At 46.5% G+C, this 13,144-nt stretch overlaps 1 protein-coding gene across 1 annotated transcript in view; it reads left to right on the top strand.

The window, feature by feature from the left end:
• galnt14 (UDP-N-acetyl-alpha-D-galactosamine:polypeptide N-acetylgalactosaminyltransferase 14 (GalNAc-T14)) overlaps window positions 1-13,144 on the top strand; it is a 129,245-nt gene that overhangs the window by 41,075 nt on the left and 75,026 nt on the right. The window contains exon 3 of the mRNA XM_055872693.1: window positions 11,947-12,045. Coding sequence (XP_055728668.1) covers window positions 11,947-12,045 — 99 coding nt within the window. The remainder of the gene's footprint in view (window positions 1-11,946; window positions 12,046-13,144) is intronic.

Raw genomic sequence — 13,144 nt, forward strand, 5'->3', positions numbered from 1 at the left:
TAATGTTGCTCATATCAGCAATGAAACTGGACTAATACTTGTGCCTGATACTATGGGTCTCATAGTATGTTCCCTGCTGCCCTGTACCAGTGTGCCATCACTTCAACAGGATGGTCTCTCTCCTCATGATAATTAGATGCAGTCCTCTTCACTGAGCTTACTATACTGCAGCAGGAGACTGTTGGCGGGGGTTTACTGAGGTAGTGTCGTTCTGGGGGGAGACCTGCATTTTCATAAGCTGTTTTTTCTCTCCTCTCTCGCAGAGGAGAGATTTAACGTGGGCCTCACAGCCAGGAAGCGCACCAGGGCTGCTATTGTTCAAAGCTTCTTTGATTTGGCAGATTTTAATCGCTTCTTTGCGTGGCAGGTAGGTAGGAGTTACAGAGAGAGTCATACTCCAAGGCTGGGGAAATGCATGGTAATATTCATTTCAATCTGGCTTTCAAGTGGTGCACTGACTGAGGGACCTCACACAAAGCACTGCAGAGACCTGTGATAACCTGTCAATCACTCTATTGCTATAGTCAGACCCAAACAGCAGAATGAAGATCAGTGTTTGCAGAACGAATCAGGCTTTGCTACAGTAGATTTTAACTTCATAATTCTCTGTTGGAATATAATTGACATATATGGTAGTTTAGTTGGAACAATAATGAAAGGACAAATACCATGCTACAGACTCCATTTTGCTGTGTCACTGAAAGCATAGTTTTAAACTCTCCTATTATAAATATTTGTAAATATAGTATTAGTGTTGTATTGATAATATCCCTGGCTCATGTTTTTCAAACCGAGGAAAAACTCTTGCTGGTCATTTAACGAACTGTGACTTAACAGATGAATACGATAACACTACTCAGGGGAGCGCTTTTTTCAAAAGAGACCATGGCCTAGGTACTATCCTCACTCAAGACAGGCATTCCTCGGTACTTGTCTCCGTTAATAAATCACTATATCCAGTCTCCACAGAGCAGCTGTGAATTTGAATGAATGTTTAAAATCCCATCCAAGTAGAAAGGGAGATGAGAATACTTATTATTGGGCTGCCTCGGTGGACTAGGAGATGATGGGGAGAGGAGATGATGGGGAGAGGAGAGGAGATGATGGGGAGATGAGATGAGAGGATGGGGAGATGATGAGGAGATGATGGGGAGAGGGGAGGAGATGATGGGGAGAGGAGAGGAGATGATGGGGAGAGGAGAGGAGATGATGGGGAGAGGAGATGATGGGGAGAGGAGAGGAGATGATGGGAGAGGAGAGGAGATGATGGGAGAGGAGAGGAGATGATGGGGAGAGGAGAGGAGATGATGGGGAGAGGAGAGGAGATGATGGGGAGAGGAGAGGAGATGATGGGGAGAGGAGAGGAGATGATGGGGAGAGGAGAGGAGATGATGGGGAGAGGAGAGGAGATGATGGGGAGAGGAGATGATGGGGAGAAGAGATGATGGGGAGAGGAGATGATGGGGAGAGGAGATGATGGGGAGAGGAGATGATGGGAGAGGAGAGGAGATGATGGGAAAGGAGAGGAGATGATGGGAGAGGAGAGGAGATGATGGGGAGAGGAGAGGAGATGATGGGGAGAGGAGAGGAGATGATGGGGAGAGGAGAGGAGATGATGGGGAGAGGAGAGGAGATGATGGGGAGAGGAGAGGAGATGATGGGGAGAGGAGAGGAGATGATGGGGAGAGGAGAGGAGATGATGGGGAGAGGAGAGGAGATGATGACGAGAGCAGATGATGACGAGAGGAGATGATGAGGAGAGGAGATGATGGGGAGAGGAGATGATGGGGAGAGGAGATGAGATGATGGGGAGAGGAGATGAGATGATGGGGAGAGGGGATGAGATGATGGGGAGAGGGGATGAGATGATGGGGAGAGGGGATGAGATGATGGGGAGAGGGGATGAGATGATGGGGAGAGGGGATGAGATGATGGGGAGAGGGGATGAGATGATGGGGAGAGGGGATGAGATGATGGGGAGAGAAGATGATGATGAGAGGAGATGATGGGGAGAGGAGATGAGATAATGGGGAGAGGGGATGAGATGATGGGGAGAGAAGAGGAGATGATGGGGAGAGGAGATGAGATGATGAGAGGAGAGGAGATGATGGGGAGAGGAGATGAGATAATGGGGAGAGGAGAGGAGATGATGGGGAGAGGAGAGGAGATGATGGGGAGAGGAGAGGAGATGATGGGGAGAGGAGAGGAGATGATGGGGAGAGGGGATGAGATAATGGGGAGAGGGGATGAGATAATGGGGAGAGAAGAGGAGATGATGGGGAGAGGAGATGAGATGATTAGGAGAGGAGAGCTCTATCTCCTATCCTCAAATCTCATCAGAGAGGATGTCGCACATATGCGCCTGAACAAAAATAAATCCTGATGAGCGGCATTGATGTCAGGAAGGGAGAGCAGTGGGTTGAGCTGCCTGGTACTCTCAGACCTGGTGGCCTGGATTCATGACTGAAGGCTTTTAATATCCTTGATTAACTCTAGCTTCCCTGGATCTTTTCAACTAATGCATACATCTTTTAGGAAAAGTCTCATAAACAATGGTATTCAGGTATACTGTACATTTGTGATGAGAAAGACAATTCTATGGATCTTCGATGGAACTTTGAGAGTCTTGGTGGCAGGTGGTGTAATGCATCGTAGATTTTGTGAAAGATGATTTTTGAATGTCATTTGAAGATTAATTTCTCTGGATCAGCAACTCTAAGTAACCAGAAAATACAGTCTTACAGTGTATATAATGACAGTTTAAATGTGACTGATAAATAAGTAGTACTGTATTAACGTTGAACAAGAAACTAGTGCTGTGTCATGCCCTGGCCTTAGTATTCTTTGTTTTCTTGATTATTTTAGTTAGGTCAGGGTGTGACATGGGGAATGTTTATGTTTTGTTAGTTTTGGGTGTTTATGTGGTAAAGGGGTTATGGGTGTAGTATATGGGTTTGTGTTGAGTGTAGATGTCTAGCGTTGTCTATGTATGTTTAGTTGTCTAGGAGAGTCTATGGTTACCTGAATGAGTTCCCAATTAGAGACAGCTGATTTCGGTTGTCTCTGATTGGGAGCCTTATTTAGGGTAGCCATAGGCTCTCATTGGTTGTGAGTAATTGTCTATGTAGAACGTTTGTAGCCTGTATGTATGTGCACAACGTTTGTAGCTTCACGGTCGTTTTGTTATTTTGTTAAAGTGTTTCGTGTTTATTGTTTGTCATCTTTTAAAATAAAAGAAGATGGCTTATTTTCCAACTGCTGCATTTTGGTCCGTCAATCCGCCTCACGATCGTGACAGAATTACTCACCATAGGACCAAGCGGCATGGAAGGCGGCAACAGGACCTACCTACACAGGATTTCTGGAGATGGGAGGACGAATTGGAAGGAAAGGGACCTTGGGCTCAACCTGGAGAATATCGCCTCCCTCGTGAAGAGCTGGAGGCAGCGAAAGCCGAGAGGAGGCGATATGAGGAGGCAGCAAGGAAGCAAGGCTGGAGACCCGTGAGTAATACCCAAAAATTTATTGGGGAGGGGCTCATGAGGAATGTGGCGAGTCCTGATGGGAGAACTGCGTCAACTTCCCGTGCTTCCCGTGCTTCCTCTAAGAGGGAACCTGAGCCAGTCGGGCTGAGATTGGAGGGGAGCAATGGGAATGATGCAGAGACGGTTAAGGATTTATTGGGGAGGTTGGAAGAGAGTGAAATGAGGGAGCTGCTGTGTTGGTGCGTGAGGCACAAGATCCACCCGACAGAGCGTGTGCGGGATGTGAGGTTACCTGAGTCAGCTCTACATGCTCGTCCTGATGTGCGTGCTAACCGTCTGGAAAGGACAGTCCCACGAACCAGGCCTCCTGTACGCCTCCCTAGTCCTGCACCTCCTATATTAGCCCTATGTACTAACTCTCCTGTGACGGTCCCCAGCCCAGTACAACCAGTGCCTCCTCCACGCACTAGCCTTATGGTGCGTGTCTCCAGCCCTTTACCACCAGTGCCTAAATTACGCACCAAGCCTCCTGTGTGTACCCAGAGTCCTGTGCGTCCTGTTGCTGCTCCCCGCATTAGCCCTGAGATGCGTGTCCCCAGTCCGGTACCACCAGTTCCGGCCCCACGCACTAGGCCTAATGTGCGTCCCCAGGGTCCAGTATGCCCTGTTCCTGCTCCCCGCACTAGCCCTGAGATGCGTGTCCCCAGCCCGGTACCACCAGTTCCGGCACCACGCACTAGGCCTAATGTGCGCTCCCAGGGTCCAGTATGCCCTGTTCCTTCTCCCCGCACTAGCCCTGAGATGCGTGTCCCCAGTCCGGTGCCACCAGTCCCGGCACCACGCACCAGGCCTACAGTGCGCCTCAGCCGGCAGGAGTCTGCCGTCTGCACAGCGATGACTGAACTGCCCGTCTCCCCAGCGCCATCTGAGCCATCCGTCTCCCCAGCGCCATCTGAGCCATCCGTCTCCCCAGCGCCATCTGAGCCATCCGTCTCCCCAGCGCCATCTGAGCCATCCGTCTGCCATGAGCCTACAAAGCCGCCCGTCTGCCATGAGCCTGCAAAGCCGCCCGTCTGCCATGAGCCTACTGAGCCGCCCGTCAGACAGGAGCCGCTAGAGCCGCCAGCCAGACAGGAGCCGCTAGAGCCGTCCGTCAGACAGGATCTGCCAGAGCCGCCAACCAGACAGGATCTGCCAGAGCCGCCAACCAGACAGGATCTGCCAGAGCCGCCAACCAGACAGGAGCAGCCAGATCAGTCAGCTAGCCATGAGCAGCCAGATCCGTCAGCTAGCCATGAGCAGCCAGATCCGTCAGCTAGCCATGAGCAGCCAGATCCGTCAGCTAGCCATGAGCAGCCAGATCCGTCAGCTAGCCATGAGCAGCCAGATCCGTCAGCTAGCCATGAGCAGCCAGATCCGTCAGCTAGCCATGAGCAGCCAGATCCGTCAGCTAGCCATGAGCAGCCAGATCCGTCAGCTAGCCATGAGCAGCCAGATCCGTCAGCTAGCCATGAGCAGCCAGATCCGTCAGCTAGCCATGAGCAGCCAGATCCGTCAGCCAGCCATGAGCAGCCAGATCCGTCAGCCAGCCATGAGCAGCCAGATCCGTCAGCCAGCCATGAGCAGCCAGATCAGTCAGCCAGCCATGAGCAGCCAGATCAGTCAGCCAGCCATGAGCAGCCAGATCAGTCAGCCAGCCATGAGCAGCCAGATCCGTTAGCCAGCCATGAGCAGCCAGATCTGTCAGCCAGCCATGGGCCTTCCCTCAGTCCGGAGCTGCAGTCCCTCAGTCCGGAGCTGCAGTCCCTCAGTCCGGAGCTGCAGTCCCTCAGTCCGGAGCTGCCATTCCTCAGTCCGGAGCTGCCATTCCTCAGTCCGGAGCTGCCATTCCTCAGTCCGGAGCTGCCCCTTACCCTGGTGCTGCCCCTTACCCTGGTGCTGCCCCTTACCCTGGTGCTGCCCCTTACCCTGGTGCTGCCCCTTACCCTGGTGCTGCCCCTTACCCTGGTGCTGCCCCTTACCCTGGTACTGCCCCTTACCCTGGTACTGCCCCTGACCCTGGTACTGCCCCTTACCCTGGTACTGGCCCTTAGTCCGGAGCTGTCCCTTAATGCAATGGGATTAATGTGGAGAGGGGTCATTTTGAAGAAGCTAAGGAGGTGGTTAGGGACTGTGGTGAAGTGGGGACCACGACCAGAGCCGGAGCCGCCACCGTGGAGGGAAGCCCACCCAGACCCTCCCCTAGACTGTGTATGGTGCGCCCGGAGTTCGCGCCTCAAGGGGGGGGGTTATGTCATGCCCTGGCCTTAGTATTCTTTGTTTTCTTGATTATTTTAGTTAGGTCAGGGTGTGACATGGGGAATGTTTATGTTTTGTTAGTTTTGGGTGTTTATGTGGTAAAGGGGTTATGGGTGTAGTATATGGGTTTGTGTTGAGTGTAGATGTCTAGCGTTGTCTATGTATGTTTAGTTGTCTAGGAGAGTCTATGGTTACCTGAATGAGTTCCCAATTAGAGACAGCTGATTTCGGTTGTCTCTGATTGGGAGCCTTATTTAGGGTAGCCATAGGCTCTCATTGGTTGTGAGTAATTGTCTATGTAGAACGTTTGTAGCCTGTATGTATGTGCACAACGTTTGTAGCTTCACGGTCGTTTTGTTATTTTGTTAAAGTGTTTCGTGTTTATTGTTTGTCATCTTTTAAAATAAAAGAAGATGGCTTATTTTCCAACTGCTGCATTTTGGTCCGTCAATCCGCCTCACGATCGTGACATGCTGAGCGATTAGTGCTTTTTGACATCGGTTCGGTTTCGGTTTGATTATAAAAAAATAATAACGGTTTTTCGATTTCGTTTTCAATTATTTTTCTGAACCTTAAATGCACTATGCATTATGTGGGTTGAATGCTGTAACACAGAATAAAACAATGAATAAAAGACCCATGATGGTAGTGACTGCCCATTACTGCTTATCACTTATTGCCATCATTTATTCACATTACGTTAATAAAATATTTCAGTTTTTTCTATATAAAATGTTTTTATTTTAGGACTTTATTATTTAATTCCAAGTCTTCATCTCATCTCTATAGAGCTGCTGCCTATGCTGTCTGATAGAATCCCTATATTAGTAGTGCTTCAAAGTAAATAAGGCATCCTTTTATAACTGCTGAATAGCAACTATCAACCAGTTAGATCCTGTATTTTCAGGTAGAGATACCTCATGAAGCAACTGCTCTCTATCCCTCTAAATCACGCATTCTTCTCTCTTCTCTCCCTCTCTGTGTCTGCCCCACACTAATGTAAGGTAGCAGGCAGACTGGATAAGTAGGAACGCAATGGACGCAATGGATAATGGTCATTGTCAGTGGCGATTTTAGAATGTAAATCTTGGTGGGGCAAAAACTGTTAGGGCCTACATAAAGCTGTCCCAACATCTTACCACTGCTACACCTGGCTATCAGCGGAGCCTTGTCTGGAAGCAAAACAGTTAATTCAGCCTCATTTACTGCCTTTAAAAAAACATAGCTGATATGACACACTTGCTTAAACAAATGGGGTTTCTAATGACAATTGAGATGTACAAACTATGGCATAAGCAGACAACAAGCGGATAAGAGGCAATCCGTAATTTCGATTAAGACATCAATGAGCGAGCTAGGATGTACATAGTCAATATAACTATTTGTTTAGCACTTTTGAAATGTACCGCGACAGAATTCAGAACATGGGCCTTTCTTACAGTGTTCTCCCTGTATACCAAGTCAGAACCGTAGGATAAATATAGGGCATATAAGCAGACAATGAAAGCTCTTACAATATTCAATGATTACATTTATCTAAAACAGGTTATAGGCTACATGTGCACCACCAAGTCAGAACAGTAAATAAACCAAATTATTAGGGTGAGGCACATGGGCTACTAACAGCTTAATACACAACATACACTTAGTATTATTTTTTTAGCTACAGTATACATATCTCCCTGGCATATTACATAATTTATGCAGCAGCATACAAGACATTTTTGGACTGACCTTGTTGGGCTGTGCTCACCTGAACAGGAACGTCGCGCGGCGGTCCTTCGTGGGCAAATTTTGTCATCAAACTTTGTCATCAAAGTCTGGCATTCTCTGGATTTATGGTGCCTTCAAGACAACTGGGAACATGGGGGGAAAAAAGGTTGAATCATGATGACGTCAGTGATCTTCAGGTCGTAGCTCTAGAAAGAGGCCCGAGTTCCCGATTTACAATTCCGAGTTGGATGAAAGTTCAAAACGCATTTTCCCAGTCGGAACTTTCCCAGTCGTTTTTCCCGAGTTCCCATTTGTCTTGAAATCACTAAAGTCAGATTTTGCAGTTCCGAGTTAACAGTTGTTTTGAGTGCGGCACAAATCCTGCTTCATTGACAGCATGGCCAATGTTGAATGTTTGTAATTTTAAACTAGGAAAAGAGACCATTAATCTTAGACTTGGGACCACACAGCCACTCCACTGAATAGCAGGCTAATGATTGCTCTGCAATGCTTGCAGTTAGCCATTGATTCCTTCCAAACCACTCATTGTTGAATTTGCGATTTCCAACTTGTTGTGTAATGTTTATGTCCAATGGCCGATGAGCACCGAGACGTTTTATGTATAATTTCTCTTCATTATTTCTCTTCATTTGACAAGGATTAAAAAGGATTTGCCAGTGGATTGTTGACTTGATTGATGATGATGACAGCTAGCTAAGATATTGAAAGTATGATGTTGACATGACCAGTCCAATCAAAGCTACTGTAGATATAACGTGATTTGACGTCATTCTATCTGTCCAATGACCTTGAGCCTTCTTGGACGGGCACTTCTAATGTAACTATATGGCAGCACCCAAGGGGCTTGAATTTTCAAGGTCTACCCATAGACTTGGCGGTGACGTAGTGTCCCCATGAGTGACAGGCTCTGCCCCACCTGCCCTGAATGACGGGTCGCCACTGGTTATTGTAATTAATTACCATGTTTTCCTCGCTAAACTATGTAGAATATTGGCCTGTTGGAAACTACAACTCCCTACTACATTGCACAGTTCGGGCTTGATCTGATTTATTGCTAGAGAAACTGCACAATGTGTGCATTAAGCTCACAGACATTTTTTAAATACTGTTTAAATTACTTACTCCCCCCCAAAAAATAACCAGCATTTCAGTTAATCGCTCAGCACTACAAGAAACACACAACCAGTACAATAATCGATTATTCACTACTTAGAGGGTCCTTCTGTCCTTCAGTTACTAATCCACACTCAAGGATTGTCTCTCTCTTCTCCTTTGGAGGGATCCACACACAGAGAGCTCTGCTACAACCCCTACTGTCTCCTCCTCTTCTGCTCTGTGGCTAGTGATGCTTTTTGACCCAGGCTGCCTCACTACGCCCAATATTCTCACCCAGATAGTCCCTCTAAAGATTCTTGTCTACATGATGAGATGGAGATGTCACCCAGATAGTCCCTCTAAAGATTCTTGTCTACATGATGAGATGGAGATGGAACGGAACAACCGATCCGGAGGCTGACCTTTGGGGTTAGAGGTGTTTGTATGTGTGTGTATCCAGTGCCTGCCAGCTGTCTGTGGTAGAGACTGCAGATTCTGATACTTAGGGCTTCTCTGTTAGAGGAGATGGATGTTCTTTGACCACACCCTGCTCCCTGCCCGCCCACCAGCCCGGCCAACATCTAGACAACAGCTCCTTGAATGTGGCCACCTGCGCTACTTGTTACTTACTGTTGTTGTTAGGAGCAGGCAAATTGCAAATGGCTTGAGGTTAGGGTCATGAGGACATCTCTCTCTCTGTCTCTCTCTCTGTCTATTTATATGCCAGAACTAAATGGGATTCTGTTGTACGTTGCCATTTCCTCCATCAGGACTGTATCTAGTGTTTAGTTTACTGGAGGCTTCCCACAAAGTGATATGAACATCCATTGTGCTCCATTTAAGTGAACTAGAGGAGACCTGAGATTTTAAGAGATTCTCAAGGCCCAGTGTTGAGAGGTGTGTGTCTGAGGTAAACTGTTGTTGTGGCTCTGCGCTGCTGATTATGCCTCCTGAGATAACGCTCTCTTGAAACGAGTTAAGAAAGCAGAAAGCTTTGAATAGATGTAGGCTTTAGCTAGAGATAGGAGTGGAGCGGCAGCATTGGGGATGAATCATGCTCGGCTGGCTGGGAAAAGCTTATTGAGAATCACTCTCTGCCTCCCTGTGCCAGAGGAACAGCACAGACCTGACAGGATCTGCGAGGTACATCTCAACCGATCACTGTTTTTCTGCCCGAAGCAAATGTGGTGACAGGTGTTGCAGTCGGCTGCGCCGAGTCGGTACCACCCTCAGAATAACACTGGGGTGGGGATAGGGGAACAGGTACAGAAGGACCTTAAGGCGCAGACATAAATACAGACAGGGGTCATGGGCATCAGGTGTCCATGTGTCAGCCTGACCACACTCCTGCTTCTCTCAGCCTCATGTGAACCTTTTAGAAGGCTTCAAAAACAGAGTCTGTATACACACAGACTGGTCAAGTGGTCTCCCAAACAGCAGTAATAAAATATGAATGATTCCAGCATGCTAATCTGGACAATGTCTCTCTTCATCCACCCAAGCTTTGAAACTTTATTTTTTTTATTTAACTAGACAAGTCATTTAAGAACATATTCTTATTTACAATGACAGCCTCGGAACAGTTGGTTAACTGCCTTGTTCAGGGGCAGAACAACAGATTTTTACCTTGTCAGCTTGGGAATTTGATCTTGCAACCTCTTGGTTACTGGCCCAACACTCTAACCACTAGGCTACCTGCCACCCCAGAAAAAATAAAATATCTACAGAAAATCTCTGCTTGCCAGGCTCTGAAAGGATGAGAAAAAACATCCAGTGTTTGTCATTGGGCACTCAAATTTTATTAAAGCACTTTTTATTAAAGCAACAGGAAAGTTGTTGAATGCAATGGCTAATTTGATTTAAGCCAAGTTGAAAATAAATATGAAATTACAGTTTGTGTTTGTTTGCTGTTCTTTCCTGTGCTTATCTGTCTGGCACACAGATCCCTTGATGTTTCTCTGTGCATCTCTGCACACGCAGAGCAGACTGCTGAGGAGAAAGCACATCAAACTCATGGCTTAATGACTCAAAACAGTAGTGTTGACGACAGCAGAAAACAATGGTAACTTTATCATCATCCCCATCGCCTGTCTTTCAGTACAAACCAGACTTGTTATCTTACCACTCCGCTGGAAATACTGAACAAATCACCTTGAGCTAAAGACAGAGAGAGCGAGCGAGAGAATGTTTACTGTGTTGGTTGTTGGTGTCATTTGAACAGAAGTGTTGATGTTCTCCACATTGGCCACAGATGGATTAGCATCTTCTGTCTCCACGTAAACACACACACACACAGACACACACTTACCCTCTCTTCAACCGTATTGAAGGACTTGTTGTGGAGGCTTGGTATGATTTTGGCAATGCTGGACCAGGCCACTGCAGAAAGAGCTAAATAATAATTGCTCATTTAGTTTTTAAATGTTCACCTTTGAAAATATTTTATGAAAAAAGTAATGGATACTTAGCTACAAAAACAAGATAATACAATTACTAAATGTTAGTCATTGACTGTTTTATTGAGGGAAAGGTCAGTGTGCCCATTACATTTATTATTCCTCAGTGTATCAAGTGTCACCTTTAATTGGGGTAGAGAGAGAGAGAGAGAGAGAGAGTGTGTGTGTGTGTGTGTGTGTGTGTGTGTGTGTGTGTGTGTGTGTGTGTGTGTGTGTGTGTGTGTGTGTGTGTGTGTGTGTGTGTGTGTGTGTGTGTGTGTGTGTGTGTGTGTGTGTGTGTGTGTGTGTGTGTGAGTTTGTCTGTGTGTTCTCTGCTGTTAGTCTACATCCTCTCCTCTAAGACATTTGCAACTACACCAGCCATGACCAGCCATCCACCTCAGTGTGAGCTACTCCCACACCTTATCTGGTCAGAGGTAGCTATGGTGTTGGATGCTGTTTTAGTAATGAAATCTTCTGCTCATCTATCATTTATAGAACTGCACCTCCTCAAGTTTCTGTCCTGGTATGGCTGTCATTATCATCACATATTCATAGTACTGTCCTTCCTCCCACAACAGCAAGCTTTTGTCTAGTTACCCTTAGCAACACTGTTCTCTTAATTATGAAGCGGTTTTGAATGGTTTACAGGAGGTACAGGACAATCTGTCTATCTGTCCTTGGCTTTGTTATTCGTCTTTGACTCTGGAATTTCAATCAGAGGCAGATAAGACGGAGAAGAGACACTTGGTTTTACAGTATGTGAAGCCGTCAAAAAGAAAGACAAAGTCAATAGCTGCATAACTTTGGCTTTGAAGCCAACATTAACTGTTGTGAGTAGTTCTGAGTTGACCTGCTGGCTGATGTCTCCTGAATTGTTTTGTGTCTCTCTCCATCAGATGCACCACATTGCATTATAACCCAGATCTGCCCTCCACCTCCATCGTCATCACTTTCCACAACGAGGCCCGCTCCACTCTGCTACGAACCATCAGGAGGTAAGAGATCCCTCTGCCCTGTTACCAGTGGCAATTCTAGCATGTAAATCTTGGTGGGACAAACAAAAAACCTGGATGAATGCCAAGAAAGCCATGACACAACACTAAACAATACATTCATTGCACTATAACGGTGACAAATGTTGCCCACAAACTGTTAGAGCCTACATAAAGCTGTCCCAACAGCAGAGCTTTCTTTTCAGCACCATGGAGTGAATCCTTACCACTGCTACACCTGGCTATCAGCGAAGCCTTGTCTGGCAGCGAAACAGTTCATTCAGCCTCATTTACTATATTTTTTAAACATAGCTGATATGGCTGACTTGATTAAACAAATGTGGTTTCTACTGACTATTGAGATGTACAAACTATGGCATAAGGGAACGACGAGCGGATAAGAGGTGTTCTGACAGAGTAAAATTCACCAACGACTAGTGAAGCTCAAACCAAGTGTATTCACCCACTGGGCCAAACAGCTGAAAAAGACAGACTTGTTTCCACCAACACAAGCATTTATACCCTCCTTTAGGCGGAGTCTCCTCCTTGCACATCTAAGCACTACATATTTGTTGCTAGGCAGAAAGTTAAGTGATGTGTGTAATTAAACTGTTCATTCTCCCTTCATCTAACCTGACCTCAGCCCACATTCCTCACTAATCCACAGCAACCCTTATCAATGACCACAACCAAGTGATTGCCTTTTCCCTCACTCAGTAACTTTCCAAACCCCTCATTCTTATCCACCCTCCATTGACCCCACCATATACATTCCTCATACATGTAATCATTTACTTCTAGTATGGTAAGTATTTCAAGCTAGACTCCAACAGAGGCAATCCATAATTTCGATTAAGACATCAATGAGCGAGCTAGGACGGACGTAGTCAATATAAAAAGTTGTTCAGCACTTTTGAAATGTACAGCGACAGAATTCAGAACATGAGCCGTTCTTACAGTATTCTTCCTGTACACCAAGTCAGAACCGTAGGATAAATAAAGGGGGTATATAAACAGACAATGAAAGCTCTTACAATATTCTATGATTACATTTCTGTAAAACATGTGCACCACCAAGTCAGAACAGTAGGCTAAGTTATGA

The sequence above is a fragment of the Salvelinus fontinalis genome, chromosome 20 (assembly GCF_029448725.1).
Source record: "Salvelinus fontinalis isolate EN_2023a chromosome 20, ASM2944872v1, whole genome shotgun sequence".
Classification (NCBI taxonomy): Eukaryota; Metazoa; Chordata; class Actinopteri; order Salmoniformes; family Salmonidae; genus Salvelinus; species Salvelinus fontinalis.